Source organism: Meleagris gallopavo, chromosome Z (assembly GCF_905368555.1).
Source record: "Meleagris gallopavo chromosome Z, MGAL_WU_HG_1.1, whole genome shotgun sequence".
In the NCBI taxonomy this organism is placed as follows: Eukaryota; Metazoa; Chordata; class Aves; order Galliformes; family Phasianidae; genus Meleagris; species Meleagris gallopavo.
In genome coordinates this window covers 63,814,515-63,837,749 of record NC_139435.1, presented here as the reverse complement: position 1 = coordinate 63,837,749, position 23,235 = coordinate 63,814,515, and the positions used below count along the sequence as shown (strand labels likewise).

At 36.2% G+C, this 23,235-nt stretch overlaps 1 protein-coding gene across 3 annotated transcripts in view; it reads right to left on the bottom strand.

Moving 5' to 3' along the window:
• Positions 1-385: 385 nt before the first annotated feature.
• The window catches only part of CDC42SE2 (CDC42 small effector 2), a 90,411-nt gene continuing 67,561 nt past the window's right edge, over positions 386-23,235 (bottom strand). For all 3 annotated transcript variants that reach the window (XM_085213253.1, XM_085213254.1, XM_085213255.1), the window contains 3 exons: positions 7,491-7,592; positions 2,695-2,812; positions 386-2,284 (listed from right to left, as the gene is read on the bottom strand). In XM_085213253.1, the coding sequence (XP_085069379.1) occupies positions 2,714-2,812; positions 7,491-7,592 (201 nt within the window). In that variant the 3' untranslated portion in view covers positions 386-2,284; positions 2,695-2,713. The remainder of the gene's footprint in view (positions 2,285-2,694; positions 2,813-7,490; positions 7,593-23,235) is intronic.

The window sequence follows — 23,235 nt, the reverse complement described above, 5'->3', positions numbered from 1 at the left end:
CACTCATCCTTTACACATTTATAAACATTAATGAGGTCACCTCTCAGTGTCCTCCAAATTAAAGATATCCAACTCCCTCAGCCTGTCCTCATAAGGGAGATGCTCCACTCCCTTAATCAGTATCTTACTGCAGAACCTCCTCTCCACAATCCTTGCGAAGTTCTTTGGTATACACACTAAATCAGCGAAACAAAACTACTAATCAAACAACAGATTAATCCACTTGACAACAAAATGGTCAAGAAACATGAAAGAAAAAGCCTTACCAATCACCTGTTACCCATATTAAGAAGTTATCCTGAGAATTTTCACCACAAATTTGTAAGTTGCAGTTGTTTTCTAATGTAAATGTAAGCTATAAAAAAGAAAAAGATAGGCCACCAACTGAAAGAAAACATTTATTGAATCAATGTCAATATTTTCCTCTTAGTATCTACAAGCCAACACTGAACTGACTTTTTTCAAGAATGAATGTGATGTACAAAAAAAAGTATGTGTTATAAAAATACGTCAATTTTTTTTTCTGGTGAGCAGAAAACATTTTAACAAGTGCAAGGTCATTTTGGCAATCAAATTTAAGCTGCTGTTAACGATGTCAAAGTAGAAATCATTTTCTTATCATTGTGTATTTAAGACTCATTGATTTACATGGCACTGGAAATGCTGATTCCTAAAAAAAAATTACTTCATTGCCATGTGTTTATGTACCCAGAGAACTGAACGTCTTGATCTTCTGTCATCATGAATCAGTACCTTTATCAGTGAAGACTAAACAGCCAAACTGGAGCTATTCAACCAGATAACTGACATCTACCACAGAAATACTACTGAGGGGAAACAAACTACCTCCATCGTGCATTTGGTGTGGTGATTGTGAACTGAGAGAAGAGCAGTAGGTTTATACATTTTTGAATCAATCTAACAGTTGTTGCAATGTGAAATCAGAGAAAGCATGGAAAAAGAATAAAGAATCACTTATGACAGCAGTCTATATTTATAAGCATGTGCGTGCTTATGCACAAAAATGGATCTGACTAGGCTCACTTACGCCTTCTTGGAATGCTTTTTTTCACATAAAAAAATAACTCAAGCAGGACTAGCATCACTGACTTTTTCCAAACTATCAGCAAGGAGGAAAAGAGACCATTTACAGAGAAAATCAGAAAACAGTGCAATATTAAAATACAAGTTTCACAACGTGTGAAAGAAACATGCTTTGGAACCTGAGCAAAAGGCTTTATACTGACTTAGTAAAAAGTCACCCTGTATGTTGTTTTCACTGGCATCTGTTCTGCCAGATTAGTATGTCGCTCTTAGCAACTTCCATGGCCCCTAAATATTTAGTACACAGAAACAGCCAACTACTTAGAGAGGTCTACTAAACATTTTAGCTAATATTGCAGGCAGTCTGACATGCTGCCACTGGAAATGACCACACAGCCTAAAATAAGAAAAACTGTAAAAAGAAAAAGAAGCAGTCAAACATGATGCCTTCTAAATTGTCTAAAGCGCTTCCACAACACTTAGATACGGTACTACACTGGTTTACCAAACATTTACAACAAATGCCTCATGAATGCAAGCTTTCTCTTTATTATTTCAAGACCCATTGGATTAAAACTAAAATAAAGACATAACTCTGAAGCAGCTAAGTTACACCTCCTTTTTCAGAAACAGGCATGACTTGTGTCACAGCGTAATTCTTCACCAGCAACAGTATCATATGTCTGCGATACATAGTTATTTTTCTGGCACCAAACAGGCCACCATACGAAGCAACCTCACAAAGCATGCAGTCATCTACTCTGCTGATTTTGTAAGAAATAATCATTTGTGCTTGCAGGTCCCAGACCTTTCAAAAATTGATATGAACAATGAGTGATTAAAAACATTACTGGAAACTCAATCATTTCAGAATTACATGAGTGGAGAAAAAGACTTAAAGAATAAAAAGCAACATAAGGCTGTGCATTAGTATTTGTGAGGGGTGAGGGAAGCTAAGGCTGGTGCTTTGCTTTGCCTTAGAACAAACAATAACCTAAAAACAACCCTAAAAAGCTCCAAGTCCATGGTACTGGTAGAGGCCAATGTGTGCATGCCATTGAAAGGCACAGTTGGACCAATCTGATAAATGGCATCATCAGAGCAGAGCAGCAACTTTTCACTGGAGTGATCACAAAGGGTGAACAATAAGCCATTACTTCTCTCTTTTCATGAACACAGAAAGCAGTCACCAAGGCAAAAGAGAGGACACAGGAAAGAAGATGTAGAAACTCACATAAACCTGGAACACAGAAAACACGTTAAACTTAAATTTTGAACCTTTTGAGTGACTGTTCTACCATAATGTTAGTATTCAATGATTTAACACCACATATAATATCGTTAATTAAATTAATGAACTGTTGTAAAAAATGTTACCATAATCAAATTCTTCTTTGATGTGTTACACAACTAACTTTACTTGCAAAGATCTGTAGACATCAGAATGCAGTCAGGACAATCTCTTGTTCATTATATAAAAAAAAAAAACAAACATGATCACACAGTACTGCTTTTTAAAAATTAGAAGTGCATTTTAAAGTCATGCATCATAAGGCACACAGCTATTTATAGGGAGATAACTACGGCATGTGGAAGAATGTTCCTCCCTACTAATCTAAGGATGCCAAAAAAGTAGAGAGCAATACTTACTAGAAAGATATCCCCAAGGTTATCCTGCTTTTGTATCTACAAGTTGCATCTGAACATTTGCAGACAAGCCACCTCCATAGCCTCCCTTGGATTGCATTTGGTTCTGAATTGAGCTCACCTGGAGGACAAAGGGTAAACAAAGCAAAGAGAACAAGACAGGCAGTTAGTAGTGAACTGTAGTATTTTCTTGCTTCCAGTTTTCTTTTTGGATTGGTTTTCAAGAGCTCTTTTAAAGCTACAGTACTTTTGCATGAGGACATATGCAGTGCAGGCTTGCTGGAATTTTTGGTTCTGAAGCTAGCTCAGCAGGAGAGATTAAAGAACTGGTTCTGAATAGAAGTTTCTCCTCACCCCCAAAGAAAACTGGTTAATTCAGATTTTCACTGAACCATGTGAGTACTCAAGAAAATTTCCAAATCTTGTACTGGTATCTAACTCCACTCCAGCTGACAAGCTGTAATTTAGTTTGTTATATGAGAAACATTATTTGCCAAGTGATTTGACAGTGAAGTTACCACCATTACATTAAAAAGTAGAATAGACAACTTACAAAACATTGGGATATTACCTACAGTACATAACTTCACATAATAATAATAAAAAATGCTTTTAAAACCAAACAAGAGCTCGTGGTGTATGGAAAATTTCTTACTTTTCTTAAATTTCTTACATTTATGCAAAAGCATGCCCCATTTCACTTACTCAATATTATTCCTGTAACTGGCAAAGTATTTAAATCATACTGAACCTACCAATTAGTCTGGAAACAACTTATTTAAAGGAATGGCTTTCATTACTTTTATCAATATAAGAAAGAGAATCCACAGTTCTTCCCTGCTGTGAAGAAGGCAAATTAATTATCTCTCAACTGCAGGAAGACAACTCCAACCTTACAGTCCCTCTTCTGTCTGCACACCAGAGCATACGTAACAACTACACAATAAGCACAAAGTAACATGTGCATTTAAGGCTACAGCTTCTGAAAATGAACTTGTATGAATGAGCCTGCAAGGTGCCACTTGCAATTGTTTCATGCACAGCTCCTTCACAGAGACCTCAGAACAACACCGGAAAGACTTATTTGTCCACTGTGGCTTTAATACAGCTAAGCAGCATGCATAATATTTTCCCCACCTACAAAAGCAAAAGTAAATTCTTGTTCACAGCAAAGCAAAACAAATGTATGCATACAAAATGAATCAGCACAACTTTTTGCTGCAAGCTGTTTCTCAAATCAGTGTGAAAAAAGTGTGTAAAATGAGTCTTTGTCTTCAAAAGTATTATGTATTGCAGTGCTGACCAAAAAAACTGTTTTTGTCTTTTTTTTTAATGCACTGAAGCAGCACAGTATTTTTTTACCTTGCTGCTTTGCTCACAAAGGTGAAGCAGCTGCAGCAAAGCAATGTTATATTAAATTTTTCCTGCAGGGCTACATATTCAGAACGAATACTTGAGCAAGTCTGACATCACTGACTCAGTGATAGAGAGTGCTACAATATTCATAGGGTATTTGAGAGTCTAACCATGTTGATCATCTTCTCCATCTGCCACGTTCTGTTGGTCATTAGAACAAAAGAAATTTGAATGTTATTTTCCTCAGAATATATCTAATCTACATGTCAATGTATGCACAACTTAAGGACTGGATCCATTTAATCTGAATGACCTCTGGCTCTAGAGAAAAAGAGCTGGAAACCATCGTCAGGGCACGTTACTTTCCAGACTGACAACTTATAACCAGAGAATCATAGAATCAAGAAGGTTGGAAAAAACCTCCAAGATCATCCAGTCCAACCATCCGCCTATCACCAGTATTTCCCACTAAACCATGACACTCAGTACAATGCCTAAACATTTCTTGAACACCTCCAGAGTCAGCGACTCTACCACCTCCTCGGGCAACTTGTTCCAGTGCCTGACCATTCTCTCAGAAAATTATTTCCTAACGTCCAATCAGAATCTCCCCTGGTGCAACCTGAGGCCATACCCTCTAGTCCTATCACTAGTTCCATGGGAGAAGAGGATGATCCCCAGCTCACTACAACCTCCCTTCTGATACTTGTTTAGAGCCCTAACCCTGAACCTCCTCCTCCTCAGACTGAGCAATCCCAGCTCCCTCAGATGCTCCTCTTAAGACCCCTTCCAGCTTTGTTGCCCTTCTCTGAACAAACAACTTATCTACATTCCTTCAAAACTACAGAAGAATCGACACAAACTCCAAGGCGGAAGCGTAGGTTTTCCTCTAACCTTTAGAAGAAGGACTCAGAAATCTCTCTGGTACTTGAATGGTATGTATAGACATTTTTAGGAGTGTATTAGGAACTATCACTCTAAAATACAGAGGCTGTTGCACATAAAGAGTCTCCAGCAAGTTTAATCTTGATTCAGTGGCTACCTTGTGTGTTAAAACTTATGTGCGAGAAATGTAATATTAAAAACTGTCAAAAAAGCAGGTCTAGTAATCCACCTTACAAGGTAGTACTCCTTTTGAAGCACTTTCCTTTTGAGGCAGCCTGAGCTACAAGAACAAGCTTTTTTTTTTTTTTCCCCCCTAAAAAGATGCCACTTGGATGACATAAAGCAATGTTTTTGTGGGTTTTTTTTTTTTCCTCTAACATGTAATTAGGTAGGATAAGGATTTAAAGGTTTTGCAAAGAGAAAAGGATCGCACCAATTAAATATTATAGAATATGCTGTGTGCTTTCCTATCTCATTATATTCTTTTTTTTCCCCGTATGCTCACTTTCAGAATCAGAAAATAGGACAGATGGTCCTTGAGAAAAAATGCAAGGAAAAATTACAAGAAGGAAGAAATATACGAAACTAAAAGCTAAACTGAGGAATACAATGAGAAAAAATAAAGTAGGAGACTCCACTGTGCAATACAAAGATTAAAAAAAAATAGTAGAAGAGTGACAGACATGAGAAAGTAAGAGTTCACAACTGTTAAAATTTACATTTCACAAATGAGCAAGGCTCTTAACACAGAAGGCAAAAAAGCTAAGTATTTCAGTAAGCAGGATACTAGTGCACTCAGAAGTACATGGGAATGAAGAACAACTCTGATGAAGAAAAGGCACAGATGAGCTACTTATTGAAGAATCAAACTTATATGGGTAAAAGCTAATAAAACTGGAGGAGGCTCACAAAGGAGTATAATGCCTATATTATAGAGGATGTTAAATAGAAAAACAAGTAGAAATGCCACCATGACCTTGGGGATAAAACTATAAAGAATAAGCAAGGAGACTGGATGCAATTTTACCCCAGTAAATCATCAAAGAAGAGGTAGAAAAAGAAATGATGTTAGAACTGGAGATTTCTGCTTCTAAAGATTATTTTTTGCATATAGTCTCTTCCTTTTATCAGAAAATATTCCTCTGGCCATTGCTGCAGCACATTATCCAAATTGGAAAAAAAAAAAAAAAAAAAAGTGAATTTATAATGCCCAGTTATAAATGTTCAAAATGGAAAAGTCTATGTAGCAACAGCAATCATTAAATATTATCTGGAGATGAACTAAACATACAAGGCAAGGCTGAGGGCAAGCGGAGGAAAGGCTGACGTGAAAGAGCAAAGCGTCAGGCAGCCACCACAAAGCTCCCAAGAGATGGTTCAGATGTGAGAATGAAGAAGGTTCTCACACGGGAGAGAGAAAGCATTTAAAGAACAAACAGCCATGCTTCTAAAAGAAATTTAAGAAAAATGGATCATGGATCACTGACTTCATTATTTAAATTCACAATGCATTTATTATTTATTAAATAGATCATCAGCTTTAATTGAATTTTATCAAGTTGAAGCTGTGTTTGTCCATTTACCTTACTGATGATTTAGTACAAATAATTTCTGCTCCGTTACCCAGTTTCAGGGAAACCCTAGCATATTGTTAGTCATGTCAGATATCCTAACTTCGCCTTTCTCTAACAGCTATGAAATTAAAAAATTTTTCTAATTTCAATCAGCTGCAAACTAGTTGAAACTGCAATTGACCTCACTTTCCTACATTTAATACCTCCAACAGAAGTCATTCTTCCTCTTTCCTGAAATCCACCTTCTCAAAAGTTTTTTCCTTTTAAAATAATTACTTAGATTGAGACATATTTTTGTTCATCTAAATATCACCCCTTTTTGTAATTATTGACTTTAAAAATGGATTCATGTTTCACATAAATTACGGTTGTAAAGAAGAAATATATCCTCAAAAGCTCATTTTCATTATCAATCTTAGCCTCTCTTTTTCACTTTCAGGAAGAAAAAATATTTAGTCCTTCAAGAATATACAGAAAGCCATAAAATCCTGCTTGTGACATAACTGCTTGCTCTGGAAATAATTCACATTGCAAAACACACAAAAATATTTCTGTGCACCATAAAATATTGTAAACTGGAATTTCATATAAATTACATTTAAAATACTTTAAAGCATTTAAACTAAGAAATCTAACTTGAATTACGAGACACATTTAGAAGATTTTTTTTCTAAATAACTCTATTACTTCTCAAAATATTCCTCTGTATTGCACATGCCATCAGAATGAGTTTTTCAGTGGTATTCCACACGTAGCCTGCACAGTATATACAACATCTGCTACACATTGTAAATAACTACAGGATCTCATAATCTAGAATGCAAGTGACTAAGGCTTGGAATTAATACATTAGTAGTTATTCTTCAGTTTTACACAGAGCCTCTCTGTCACAATTCAATAGAGAATCATTCTTCATTGCTTTAGCCTCTTACAATGTTCCTGTACCCTGTCTAAGATGAAATATCTTCATCCACAGATGCTTACCGAATTCATTCCACTGAATAGGTCTCCTGATCCAACGTGAGCTGTGTGAACAAAGTTTGTTGGCTCCCCAATCATGCTTCGGTCTATGCGTCGACGTCTTTTCTGGAAGGAAGATAAAGAAACCATCTAGCTGAGATTCATTTAAAAGGCAGAACCAGGATGTGTCATAAACATAAACTATACATGGGGTATTCCATACACCATGAGACATTTTCATAAAATTATAAAGGAAAGTCTGAATTCCCAGGTTAATCTAAACATTGGTAATATGGTCCATTCTTTTCACTTAGGGCATCTTTAGAAGATCATTAGACCAGCACTGATACCATTCCTAAGCACTTAGATTAACAAAGTGTTTGTTAAGCAGTATTTGCAATGTTTCATACAGCAACTTCTATCCATCCATTTGTCCATCACTTAATCATGATGTGATGGATCAAATTTGAAGTTTAGTTATTCAAAATGAGAATTAAGTATCAAAGAGCATTATCAAGGCATATGAAGCAGCCAACTGACAGAACTTCTGAGCAGCATATCATGGGAACTTGTGTCACTGATTCTATAAGACTTCAGAGTAATGTCTCAATTGGCATCAGCCACTATAATATCCCTACTGAACCTCATACACTGAGGCAACTTACACTACTCATGTGGAATGTGAGCTGAAGGGGTGCACAGGGTAGTGAGGCAGTGAGCCAGACTGTACGCCAATTTCTGTTCTGAGAGGTTTATGGAAAGAACGGCTTAAATCTGCCTCTCTCTTCTCAGAGTCACGGCTTCAACTTTTATTTATATAAAAATATGCAAATTAAAAATCAGAAGCAGTAAGGACTTCCTCTAATTAAAGCTATGTGGGCTGTCTGCCTCCACCCAAATATTGCATCTAAAGGAACAAATCATAGTACCTTGTCCTCATTTCTTAGGCCACAGTCAGAGACCTTAAGCATACAGAGCAAAGCATACAGTATGCAGCTGCCACTTGCCCATATGGTGTATTTAAGAAAAATAACAGCCACAAAGTACAACATGTATATTTCAATTTGAGGTATGTTAAAATACAGTATAATAGCTAACAAATTACTTGAGCCCAATTAAAAGCTTCCCACTGTCCTAAAGTCCACTTGGTCTCATTTTACAGGGACGTCCACTCCTAATCTGTGCTATGATCATAAGACCACTCTGACTCAAGCCAGAATGGTACAGGCCTCATGAGTGGGCCAACTACTTTTGAAGTGCTTCTACAGACTAAATCTTAATGAATCACACCCACAACTATGAGAATACACCACAGGGTTAAGCCAGCAAGCACAAACACTTTTAATCCTTATTAAAACAAGTCTTAAGAGATTTCACTGTATCTCACTTTATAGTATTAGTGGCCTAAAGGGGGGTTGCAGGTAAAAGAAACACTTAACACACTCCAAGAGAAACAGCAAAAAAACCTGATCTATGCCAAAACTGATGATGAATTCTCTACTCTCAGTGTATTGACAAAAACAACAGAATAAAATAATCATAGCTGTAATTTTGTGTAGTTTAAGGGCTTACAAGGAGAAAGTGTTTATGGAAATGGAGATGTCTCAGCTACGGAAGTCATTAATATTCATAGAGCCATGAACAGTAACAATAGGATCTATCAACATGTCCCACCAATGAGTTAGTATTTCAGTTCTGAAACCAAAGTCATTAACAGAAACTGCAAACTACTTCTTAAGTTAAGCTTGACATGAGCTAGTAAAGCAGTGACTAACTTGGAGAAAAGACCTGATAGCAGGTTTCTAGTTATACTGCATGAGAGTCACCAATCTAGCATGATCAGAATTAGGAGCATTTCTACCAGGTGTAATGGACAAATGATCCTAAAGATGCATTGCTGGACTTACACAATATTGTGGTACACTGTACTCTGACAGAGAGAGTCTCATGGGTAAAACAAGCCATTCAATTAGAACACTTAAAATTATTTCAAGTATCCAGTAGGTGCCCACCCCCATATTTAAAACAAATAAACAGAAAGCCTGAGTGTGAGTCATTTGCACACCTAGACAATATATTCATGATTTCTTGGTTTTAGTTGAGTTTGGAAACACTGGGGTTTGATGTAGGCCAAACACAGACAAATCTCAAAACCTAGCAGATTATTATTTTTTTTTTGGGGGGGGGAGAGGAGAAGGGGGTGTGGAGAACAAACAAGCTCTTTTTATTTTTGGCCAATTTAACTTATATTTTCCTTTTTTTTTTTTTTTTTCATGTTGTAAATAGTGCTAGTGTGCCAGAAATAGCATTAACGAGTACTGGATCTCGTGAATGGCTGTAAATAATTCTTCAATATTCATCAGCTAGTGAACTAGCAACTACTGTTGATAGCAAATTGCCATCAAGCCTTGATTCTTATCTAAGGCAAGTTTCATAATATAAGCCATCAGGCAGTTACACTGTAGCATGTACCCACTGATGTGATCCTGAAGCAGTGGAACAATATTTAAATGCAAGAAGGATGGAATCCAATAATGTTTAAGGTCCCTTTCAACCCAAGCTATTCTATGATTCTAAAAGAAACCAAAATGGTGTTTGGTGGTTTCCTTTCTTTTTTTTTTTTTTTTTGTTATTATTATGTACTCCAACAGCTAATGGACATGAAGGCCAGAGGAACAGGCAAGCTAGTCTGAAGCAGAACCCTAAATGTATGCCTCAGTTCCTCAATAGTGCTTTGCTCCACACTGCTCTCCTGTTTACTGTTTCTGTAGTTGACACAGCCCCAGTCTGAACTGAAATGACTGATGAGCGCAGGGGAAAGGACATAGGAGTGTAAGAAGTCATTTTTTTTTCAAAGGATGTAACACAGGAGACAGGAGTAGGGAACCATGCATAGCAAGGTTACAAAACTTCCACAGGGAATACTACAAAGACTACTTTTATCAGGTCTATATTGTGTTATTTTATTGTTGCATTTTTTGAGGCCTTCCATCTGCAAATATACATGCAGTACCATTGCTCAGACACACATATTGACTCTTCAATAAATCTAGTACATGTAATTTAAAAGCAGATAAGAGACAGCACATTCATCTTTCTCTTGAGAAGCTAATAGCATGAATAGCTCCCTTCCCTCTATGAACCATTTGTGCCAATTCTGTGATTGTTTCTCAGTGCAATTCATATGTCTGAGCAGATAAAGCCATTCTAATCACCCACGTCTCATATACCATATATAATTAACCTCAGAATGAATATATATAATTGACTGAACATGCAAGTGCCCTAATTCTAGCAATCTAACTGCAATGACATCTTTATTGTTTCTGTACTTCCGTAGATGGATGTTTTCTTGGGAAATCCTATTATGATTAACTTACTAAGTGTCTGTTATCTTTTTGTTTAGTTTTGGTCAAATTACTGTAAGATTTTGTATCAAAAGCTGAAGAAAATTTTATAACTGATTTTCCGTATTTGATTCTTGCCTTATCTGAAGCCATTTATTTCCTTCTTTACTAAGGTGTTATGGCATGGCAAGGAGCACAAGGGAGGTGAGGTGAGAGAAGACTTGTAGAGGGATCCTGGAAGTGGAGTATGAAAGTTCATCATTTAATGGCTTTACTCAGTTTGTTCCCCCGAAAAAAATCTGAAGAATTTGCATTGCAAAGTACACACCTGGTAATCTTTGCCTCACAAAAAGAATTAAATCATACTTAAAAATATGTAGAAGAGATGCAGGTTTGTGTGTTAAATGTTTGAGGGGAACGGGAGCTGTTTGTGGGTCCATCTCAGTGGCTTTATTTTGAACACATGCTACATGCACTGTAATGAGATCACATTTCAGCTACCATAATAATAAAGAATTGATGTCTCTTCTAAAGCTGTGAGTGATGCTTTGCACCCACACAAAGCAGCTCCTCTTTTGCTGTAGAAGATTAGAATTCAGAAAGCCATGAACTGTTGCATCACATTGAAATATTAACCCTGCACATTTCTAGAAACTTTTCATAAGCTTTTTAAAAACTTCTTTTCAGAAGTTAGGTAACACCTTACTGGAGCATCTTTTTAATAGTTGAAAAAATCTTAATGATTGAAGCTCAAAACTGTGATTTAGAAAACATAGCAAAATAAAAACAATAAACAAAATAAACCAACAAATGATTGCCATTGATGAGCACACACAATGTCCTTTTAATTCTCCTTTGCTGAAGTTATCTTTTCTGACAATCTCTAAATTTTGTCCAGAAGTTGGGATACTCTTCCCTAGGTAAAGTAATTTCACAGTAATGGCAATAACTGCGACAACAACATTTCCAGACAACTTTTTAGCCTGTATCTGTATGTGTGTATATAAGTGATGTATATAGGGTCTAAGTGGCATTCAGATCTTTTCTGACCTATTTGAGACCCTGACTACTTAGTTTGGATTTTTTTTGTGGTTTCATACACACAGACACACAGGAAAGTTTTGGAAATTATTATTCTTTGCACAGCTATGCATACATCTCTACCCTTCATGAAATGTCTTCTCAAAAAAAAAAAAAAAAAAAAAATACCCAATACCAATCAACATACAAAGAAAAAAGCACATTAAAAAACAACAACAACAACAACAACAACAAATAACACCATTCACAAAACCTATAGCAGGTTGATAATTATATCCTGAAAGTTGCTAAAAGCAAGTCACCAGTGAAGTCAAGCAGAATATTGTTGTTTTTTTTTTCCTCTAATGTAAGAAAATATTTTACCATTATTTCTCAGTATTAGCAAAATAACATAATGCAAGGATAGAACTTACTTTATCACTAATATTGAACTCTGCAACAGTGAGACTTTTCACAACTGCATTTCCATATATACGGTTTTTGGCTTATTTTATATGAAATAAATACACATTGCATATAATTTTGTATGCAATAAATACACACTGCATGTATTAAAAACGCTATATTAAACAATTTATATAAATATATAAATTCTATAATTTATGTAAAAGTATTATACAACTATATCATATATGGTATAACAAGGCATTTTGTTCTGTAACTTAATATTTACCTGTGCTTTAAAAAATGTACTGCAGAGTAGGTTAATTTGAGAGAAAACAGCATGCTGACCTGACCTACACTGTACAAGGGCTGCTCCAAAAGTAACACCTCCTATTTTATTATGGTGCTCCGTGATATCAGAGGCAGATGTTGATGGTATGGCAGTAGAGATTGAATCTTCTTGCCAATATTCTGTTACATTTTGTTGCCATGAGACAGACTGCAGCAGAAGGGCAGTCTGAGAAAATGGCATCAGACATGGAAGTGCAGATGAAGCAGATGTGTGACACTGACTTCCTCCATGTAGAAAAAATGGTACCCACTGACATTCACTGATGCTTGTCAAACGTTGATGGAGACCAAACAGCGGATGTGAGCACAGTGAGGGGTGGCAGGTGTATATCAACAGTGGTGAGATTGTGTCACTTCTGCTGGTGCAGACTGTTAAACGAGCAACATACAGGGTCTTCGTCATCATTGGCAAAAATGCATAGCTAATGGTGGTGACTACGTTGAAAAATAGTGTTTTGTAGATGAGAACTTTTTAGTATTAGCACTATTAAGTAGTTCTTTGTATCTGTCATAGTTTCCATGGAAATAAACAGGAAGCATTACTTTTGGAGTGAACTACATATAATTTTGTGCAAGAAGCCTCCGGCCAGATCTAAATCAATACAAAGTGATTCGTACACAAAATGGCAAGTAATGCACCTTCATTTTTCTGACACAGTTCTTTGTTTCATTCTAACTATTAGCAGAAGAACAACTCTGGTTCAAATTCATAATCATTTCTGCTTACTGCACAAGACTATCGCTATTGTTCTTCATGACAATCTGTTATTCTGAATTCTTTGTTAAGAAGTGACATTGTAGTACAAAGCCTGCGCCTCACAGACTCCTTATCTGAGTACACTGAGAAACATCTATTGATTTTAACTTCAAAACAGCCTTGATATATAATCGGGCAAAAGAAAAAAGAAAAAAAAAAACAACAGCAAAACCCACCATGCTTTGGTGCCTCATTTTATGCAAAGTAAAAATCTCAACTTCCTGAAATTCGTCCTCAAGCGTTTTATCACTCTCTCCTCTAATTTTAGACTATTTTTGAAAAATTAATTCCTTAAAAGGAATGGAGGTTGTGGAAATCAAGGTATTCATACAGTACACGTTAAAGCGGATGTCCCAGCAGCACATGATGCTTAAGTCACATTCATCTGCCGGGGTGGCTTTTAAGCCAGGAGCACTCACTGGTGGCTTGCAGGCCCTTAAACCTGGCTAAGGCCAAAAAATATGTACTTTTTTTTTTTCTTTTCTTAAATGATTACTGTCAAAAATAGGCTTATCTCTCTTGGCAAGAAGATAAGTAAAGAGCATTTAATTCCACTTTGAAGAGTGGTTGAAGACTCAATAAACTTACTTGCTGACTCCCTACTGGGAAACTTACCTTGATCAACAGAGAAGTGAATGATCCAGCTGGAGGCCCTAAAGGACTCCTCTGCAGAATAAGGTTTTGTGGTCAGAAAACGACTACCTATATTTATTACCTCCAAAATTTTCCTATTTCCAAAGGAGGAAGATGACTGAAAATATAAACACTAGTAATGTGCATAGATTTCAAGGTTGTCTTCATAACATGAGGGTCATTTTTCAGACTGTTCAGTAAAATTATTATCGCATCTCAGTGATTGTAATGGCATCCTCTAGTACAGTAAGAAGCAAGTTAGCCTCCACTACAATTTTTTGCAAGCTTGGCTTTTAAGCAACAGAAGGGTAATTTGAACATATTGAATCACAATAATTTTAACCACATGTTTAAATCTGTGCCACATTAGCAGATTTAGAAATAATGCATCTTTCCATACTAAAATAATCAAAATCTCAAACTCTACTAAAATAAAGTGAACTAAACTAAACTATTTCCCAGTACAGCCTCCACTACTGCCATTCTCATTCTAGGTATTACAAATACAAACAAGGAAAGCACTGCTAGTTCTCTACCTGACAAGAGCATTGTTTTTCTTGACTAGGAGTCCAATACTGAATGGAGGGGCTACCAAGACAGACAAGTACGCAATTTGCTAAACTGTTTTTGAAACAGTAACTATCAGATCAAGGCAGGGAGTCAGGGCTATCATGCTTGGCTTTCTGCCACAAATAGCTCTCAAATGGCAATATATATATTTTTTTTTTTCTTTGAGAACTTCTGTTACAATTCACAAAAGTGTTAATTTTAGCTAAACCAATGCAAAAAGCAAGCTCTTTTAATCTGCTTCTTTGCTTTTTGGATTCTTCCATACCAATCTAGATATGCATTTCAAATATTCACCCTAAAGACAAAGTGATTTACTAAAGTTTTCAATGATATAACTACTTTGAAACAGCTGTTTGCTAGCTTTGTATCCCAGAACTCTGCTAAAAGCCAAAGATAAAAACTGAGATATAAAACTATGAAAAGGACTTAACCAAAGCCAAGATAGTCAATTATTTAAAGATGGGGAGTTTGGACTGTCAGAAGAGAAACTGAAAGAGACATCATCCTTCATTTTCTGTTCCTATTTTGACCCTCCTTGCACTATACATTTGCTTTTAAGAGAGCGCCAATAGCAAAAGCAAAGGAGTCCCTGTGCAGTGTCACCCAGCAGATTCATTCTCATTCACAAGAGGAAGTAAGTAATCTCTCAGAATAGTAAGTACTAGATCACTGTGAAGAAGTGGTTTTCCGTTCTCCCACATACATGCTGTTCTGCTCCCAAATAAGGTCCTATGTGTGCAGGACAGCTGCATCCACCAGTACACACAACTCAGCACAACCTGACAAAACTAACAGGGCTGTGCCTAAGAGCAGCATGGTGGCTGTGCTTCTCAAAACAAGCTGTGGTCTGAGTGATGTGTCAGAGTTTCCAATACTGCTTCATCAAAATCAGCTATAAAGGTTTTAAAAGTACTTTTCATCAAACCCTACATAAAAAGGACTGCAGATATAGGGTGTCCTTTGCATTTATTTATTTATTGCACTGTTCTTTAGGATGCATTTCTCCTAATTTTCTTCCTAGAGATCAGTGTTTAAAAAAAATAAAAAACCAAACCAAACCAACCAACCAACCAAAGAAACAAAGAAAAAAAAAAACACACACACACACACCACACACACACACACACACACACACACACACACACACAAAACCATGCAGAAAGAAAGCATTCAAAAAAGAAATGCTGATACACTCTCAGTTCTAGCAGTGGCATCATTACATAGGAAAGTAGTATCGTGAAACTCACAGTTAGACATGTCGTCATTATATAGTCAGTACATTATTTCTGTAAAAGTAAAAAACACACACCTCCAAACATCTCCCTGATTTCTACAGTACTTTCCTTCTTTTTTCAGCTTTTTAAATCCACAAAACACACAGCTAATTCCAATATTCATACAATCTATTACGAGTGCACTTAGACGGATGAAATTAAAGACACACCATCCATGGTAACATTAAAATTCCAGTCAGGCAATAGTGTATATTAAAGGTTTTAACATTTAACATTTTTTAAAATCAACTATAAATTATTTCTGGCAGTAATGAAATGCAGGACACTCTTCATCCTCTAAAGATGAAAGGATGAAGAATTAAAGCTTCAGTGTTCAAATGCTTTAAAACAATCTCTCTATTATGTAGGAGAAATACAAAGAAGGATAACTAAGATAATAAAATGCCAGCTAATTCCTCCAAATCACTGTATTTCAGTGACAGATTTATTCTAAAGCATTAATAATCAGAATCTAAGGCTGGTGTAAGGATGTTCGGACCAGCACTGTTGTCTTCATTAACTGTAACCAAACCTGTTCCCATTACCAGCAGATTTTTCTCAGTCATTTTCATTGGCATTTTCTAGCAGATTGCTTGGAGTTTTGATTGCTTCCATATCTTACAAACTATGTTTTTGACAGAATAGAAGCAAGAGGAAATCAGGATAGGTTTTCATGCCAATTATTTATCAGTAGAGATAAGTAGTAGGCCTCCAGCACAGTCAGCTTTCCTGCAGTTTTCCAAAAAGCCAGGGTGCTGTCTGACTCCTCCAGCTAAAGGACAGCTACGAAACTGAGACAGGGCTGAAAGGAGAGGTTTTGAAATATCTTAGGTCATTATAATTAGAACCTGAAAAATTCATATCAAGAGTACATTGGATCTAGGCAACATTGCTTGGCATCTAACTGCCTCAAGAGACAAAAAATGAGAAAATCTAACAGCATTTTGAATAAGTGAATTAAATAGCAGTTCATACTTTGAATAAGACAGAAATATGGGACAAATTAAAACAGTAGAGTTGGTCAAATCTTCCAGCTTGGTTTTATGTACAACTTTACAATCAATCTATTCTGTAAACGAATACCTCAAGCCGGATTGCATTTTATTGCGTCAAACAGTACTTTCACCTTTTTGTTTATTTTCGTTTGCTTGTTTTAAAGCAAACTCAGCATATTATCACCTTTAATCTTTTGAGGTGCCTGCATTCTAATCCGTTTACACAATATTCCCTTATATTATGATGGTGTTAGTCATCAGATGACAATACCAGCAATGGTAGTCTACATTTTCTAAACAAATAGGAAAAGCTGCCAGATTAGGTCAAATGACTACGTAGACAATAGGTACACATTAAAAGGAACTTCTTCCATTCCAGAAGCTTAAACTTTCAGTCATATAGTAAATCTGTATCCATTTCATAGCTAGTAATCACTTTCCTTTTCAGAATACCCACCAGCACAATTTTAAGATGATATATATTCCACAGAATTTGGTGGTCACATTTTACCACCAACTTCAAAGCCTCTTTAATGTAATTAATAAAAAACTACAATCTTCTAATATTCTATTTCTAACATAGGAATCATTTTTCTACAACATCTTCAGACTGTGCAGTCTGATTGCGGAGTAGCAGGTCATTCATCAACTAGATGAACAACAGGGCATAACGTAAGGAACAAATATGTGATACAGGCTTGTGATTATCTCAATAAAAATCAGATCTTAGCATTTAAAATACCTGCTTTGCATGCAGTTGCCAGGCATTATAACTCACCCTACATCGGCTATTGCTTGGAATGAGTGCTTATTAGCAATCCACAGCTGGAAACAAATTTTAATACTGCAGTTTTTGGAATTAATCCAAATCTGCTGCATATGGCATACAAAGAGAGACTAAACGCGTGCATTTGTTCAGCCTTCCAAAGTGAAACCTGCTTGTGGTTTTATTGGTCTTCTACTACCTAGAAGATGGTAAGAGAAGACAGGTTTGTAGCTACACAATGATACATTCAACAATCTCAAGCTGCAGCATGCCAAATCTTGAGTAACTTAGAAATGTGAATGTCCACTTTTAGAGATCTCTAGAACACAAGTGATCATGGCCCAGAGAAAGCTGGTCTGGTTGACTGCTTTGAGTGGAGGCTTGCACTTAGCAGCATCCAGGGGTCTCTTCCCACCCAGTTTATTCTTCAAGTCTCTAAGTTCAGATGGTGATGAAGAGAAGGAATACAGAACAGTACCATTGGCTGGAACTGACTCTGCTGAAACAGATATGGTATTCTTCCCAGAGATCAAAATCAGAATGTTAAAAAAGAGAGGTAGATTAAACAAATGATGTAAAGATACATCACAATGCAAGCTTTCTGGGTATATTTAGCAGGCTTTTAAAAAAACAAATTCTAGATAATATAGCATAGATAATAACATATTGAGATGTGTACCATGTTATACTCTTTCATTTTACTTGCTGACCTTTTCCAAAAAGAACACAGGAAATACTTAGAAGGTGATGCGGCCTGATGAGAGCTACATTTCTCCAGTGGAAGAGGACCTGCAACAAAGCCCCTCCTGCTCAGCCAAGTGAATCAAATAATAAAATCATTTTTATATTTATTTATTTATTTATTCTGTGTAATTCCTTTTCTAAGAGAAGTAATTCCTCTAGAATTTTATATGTGCCAGGTTCATGAGACACACTGCTGACCTTTCTGGCAATTCTTCCACTGGCATTTCCTTGCTATGCTATTTTTCTCCTCTGCGAACTCATCATTAGTTCTCCCTGCTATCCAAATGACATCCTGACCCATTACATCATCAGCATGGAAGTGCCATCACACAGCCTCTAGAACACCCACTTCATCTTCAGAGTTGGGATAGGCATTCATAAATGTGGAATCACAAATTTCTTCAGTGACCATCTTACTTTTTGGTCATATGAGGACTTCTGCAAAGCTCCCAAATTTGACTGTCAGTATTGGATACATGGTCGTCTACTTTGTGTTAGATAAACCACCTGAACAAGTACATCCCACAATATGTTACAACAAAACTAGTCTTCAGTTGTTCTTACAAAGACAAGGCAAAAAGGAGTAACAGCTTACACAAAGCAGAAATAGCCTCCCTCATTCTACCCATACAATGAAAAAAACTAGTGAGATCACCAGTGCACTTCAAAAAAATGAAGCACTTTCAAGGAGTGTTCTTTCCCTAGCAAAGCAAAGGAGTCCCTGCTGCCTTGTCCAACCTCAAATTGAAAGGATAATGCTAAGCATGTACAGGCACTTTTCTGTAGTCCAGCCGAGGCATGACACAATTCCACAGCTCTTGGAGCATAAACTATCATTAAGTACTCACATTTCATCAAGTCAGAAAGTGCCCCGTATTACTAGCTTTCTTGTCAAATTCTACTCTTCCAAAAAAAGTACATAATCAGAAGTAGCAGCAGTAGTTCCTTATTCCTCCAGTAGACACCAAGAAGATGCACAGATTTTGTTAAGGACATAGTCTTACTTACATTCACTATTCAGAATTTACTATCAGACTCAAAGTAGGATCAAAAACAAATCCAATTGTTTTCCAGAGGCTCCACTACCTGCTCATACAGTTCAGAAAATCTTGCAATTCCTATTCCATTTATTTGGCAAACCAATTTCTCCTTACTTTGCAGATCACTTGCACTAATATGATAAATTTACTACCGTGAGAGAAGAACTTCTATTATTGTGCATCTTCCATTTACATACTTTGTGACACCAGTCTTCCATCTACGTCTGGCAATTCTGAAGTTGGATGCATTGCAGAAATCCAGGAAATATTGTGGCTTTCTTAGTGTATTAGATTCACTGGTCATGGAAAAATAAGCCTATATTCAGGGGCTTCTTAGGGAAGACAGAATAGGAAAACATGGTTCTTTAATAGCAAAGAAAGGGAAGCTAAGCATTACAACATAAGGCACTACAGAGATCTATAATCCCTCCATCTGGGGGGATAAGAGGTATTGGCCTTAAGCACTACCGGGGATGTATAGGTTGCATATTAGGAAGCTTTTCTTCTCAGAAAGAGTGGTGAAGTATTGAAATAGACTGCATGTGAAAGTGGTCAAGTCACCATTCATGGCGGTATTCAAGAAATATCTGGATTTGGCATTGAGGGACATGTTTTAGTAGGCATGGTGGTGATAGGTCTAAATGATCATAATGGTCTCCCCAAATGTAATGATTTATGAATTGCCATAATTGGCAATTTCAGGTCAACTGAAGTTCCACAAATGTAGTCAGCTTCTATCAAAATAAAAGACATTGCCAGCATCAGCTACAGGCTACAGATTTACAGTCAGACAGTTTGATGACAACAACAAAAATGTTAGAGAATGGAGAAAAGAAAAAGCTACAAACATACAAAACAGAAACAGGTTGTCTAAAGAGCTGGAGGCTGAGAATTTCCAAACTGGATGCACAAAAATAAATGCAGACTATTCATGGTACATATTTTTCCTTTACAGGAAAAAAATTGAATCATAAGATACCTAAAAAGACTAGCACACGACTTCATCTTCCCATTATCTAGAGATGTGATAAAAAATCAAACAGCAATTGTTGATAGGAAAATATCTATCACTCCACAGTTACAGAAGAAAATTAAACTAAAATACCACTACAACACTCTTTAATAGTTGTATTCAGATATCCTTTGCCAACACACAGGTCTCCAGTGGTGAATCCTAGGCATGCGATTTGCAATAAATTCGTTTTCTTCCCAGATTTCCTATATGGTTTATATGCCTCATCTCCATTTCATTATCTACCAAAGAGTATCCTCCCATTCCACTGTGCTTCCCTGAGATTATGGGAAGATGCAAAGATCTACAGCTACAGGCAAAAGAGTAGCCTTCTACAGCTGCTGCCCTCAACAACCTATTCAGTCTACATACCTCTAGATTGCTTCAAGATTTCAGACTAAGAATAGCAGTAAATTAGTTTTGCACAAGAAGAAACATAGCAGCATGAATTGTTGCACATTTAATATGCAGCATTTGAATAATATACTGTGAAATGAGCAAAACACAGGCCACTATTTTAAAGTCAGCCTACAGAAGGTTTCTCAGAGCTTCTTCATCCTCCCACTTCTAATCTCTGGAAATGGTGCAATAGAAACACTTGAAAAATAAGAACGGGTAGTCTTTTTCACATCTTCACTGCTCTCTCTTTCATTCACTTTGTATCACTCTGTTGCCTGTCACACACAGAAAGCCAGAGAAATACCACCCTTCCAGATGACTGACACACCCAGCCTACATTTTACTTCTCAGAAGCCTTCCCTTCCCTCTTGGCTCTTCTCTTTTTGAGTGATTTTTACATCTGTTCTGGGCCCCTATAAACACCTTTAAACTTTGTCTTTGGACAGGCATCCAGGTAGGAATTTCACCCAAGTGAGGCTAGTAATTCTTAATGCAAAGAACAACTGATTGACAAGTTACTTCTGTAAAGGTTGCATAAACTACAGGATGATAGAACCAATTACAGATTCTGGCAATTCCCTCACATTCCTTAGTCCTAAATCAATTGTAAAAGACATGTTAAAATCCCTGAAAAAAGGGAGTATATGTAGCTTTTCAGAAATTTAAAATGCTTATCTTTATAAAAACTATATACATTTGGTGTATGTGCAAGATGCTTTTATGCAAAACCAAAGATTATGGCTTTAGAAGTGACCCTAGCTCTATGACATAATTTTAGACAATTTTAAACAACCATGTCTTATGCTTTAGAGTGCTAATTCAAACATACCACACGGAAAATCCAAATAATTTTTAAGTACTTGGGGTAAACACCTAAATGGCTATTCCATCTGCAATAATGAAAAAAGTCAAAAACTGAAGAGACATGCATTATTATCAAAGCCCTCAACATTTCTTCTTTGGAATCATAAAAGAAAAAGTTGAAGAATCCAAACCTTTCTGCCTTTCCCAATTCTGTTTCCCAGGCTTCATCTTCAGACCACTATCCTGTATTCTGAGACTGTATAGTAACAGGGCATGTTGACTTGTAGTCTCTTAAGCAAACGTGCGTAAGAACAACATAAAACTTAGGCATGGCTAGGAAACAATTACAGCACAGAACATTTAGTGCATCCAGCAGCATTTCTACTCTTACATACTGCAAACATAAATGTGCCTGCTGAGTTAGGTTATAAAAACAGTATCTACGCTTGCAGTGCCTGCAGGGCCAAAATAGCTTAAGAGCCTAAGTTGAATTTTATTCCTTCTTGGGCATGACCAAATTATTTACTAAATTCCAATGAGCTGAAGCAAAGGAATTACTTGCAGAAAACTTAACCATGCCAGTGTGAGAAAAGTACTCAGCTTGATTCAGAACTCTAACCAAGTTTCCAGAACTGGCAGTTGAAAGCTTTACCAATTTTCAAAGGTGATTCTTTGTAAATATTGATCATTTATGCACATTTTATTGAGCAACAAGCTACCGTACAGTAAAAACAGGTTTTTGAATTGTATTTCAGACTATGCTTGGAAGAGCAGCTTTTATCTGTCTTCTTATATTAAAAAAACTACAAGGACACCAAAACCAAACCAAATCCTCTCATCCAATTTATCATTTTTCTTACATTTTAACTGAAGAATAACGTGAACATTTTTTCTATCTTCCTAAGGTAAGATAGTTCAGATAAAGCTATGGCCTTCATTTCAAATTGACTAAATAGAAGTAAGTATTTACAATGGTGTAAATTCAGAGAGTAAGACAAAAAAAATTACAGACTGTCATTTTGATGGAACGAAACCTCATACCAACAGCATACCATTTTGTTGTCTTCAGAAGATAATAAAGATGTCCTCACATTTGCATTTGTAAAATATTATGGCAAATGCTGCAAAGTGGTTATTTCATATAAGCATTACACACTTCAGAAACTCCTATTTTAATTAAGCTCTTTAGATATGAAAAGTTATTTGAAAAGAACATCAAATGAATAAAGTGTATAAAATAAGATAGATTTTAATTAACATAATCCATTTTAAAATCTAGTGAGAATTAATGTTTGCCATAACATTTAAACTTTGCTACCTTCAATAAAAAAAAGTCATGATGCTTCTCAGACTCGCTATTGACAGCAGATAGGTTACATAATGTTTTACTTTAATTTTTAATTTACAGGAAATGTAATATCCACATGGCATAATAAGCTTAGATATCTTTGAGAGATTTAAAATATGGCTTTGAAAAGCAATAATCAGCACCCCAAAAACTTCTTTCTCATCCAAGTTTCATTTCCTTATTTTCTTAAGTACATAGACTACTTTTCCTTTGCATTACAAGTTCACAAGTTATTTCATTTTCTAAGCTTAATTCTGCTTTTACAAAAAGAAAACATGTTCCTGATACTTTTTCATGAAGAGTA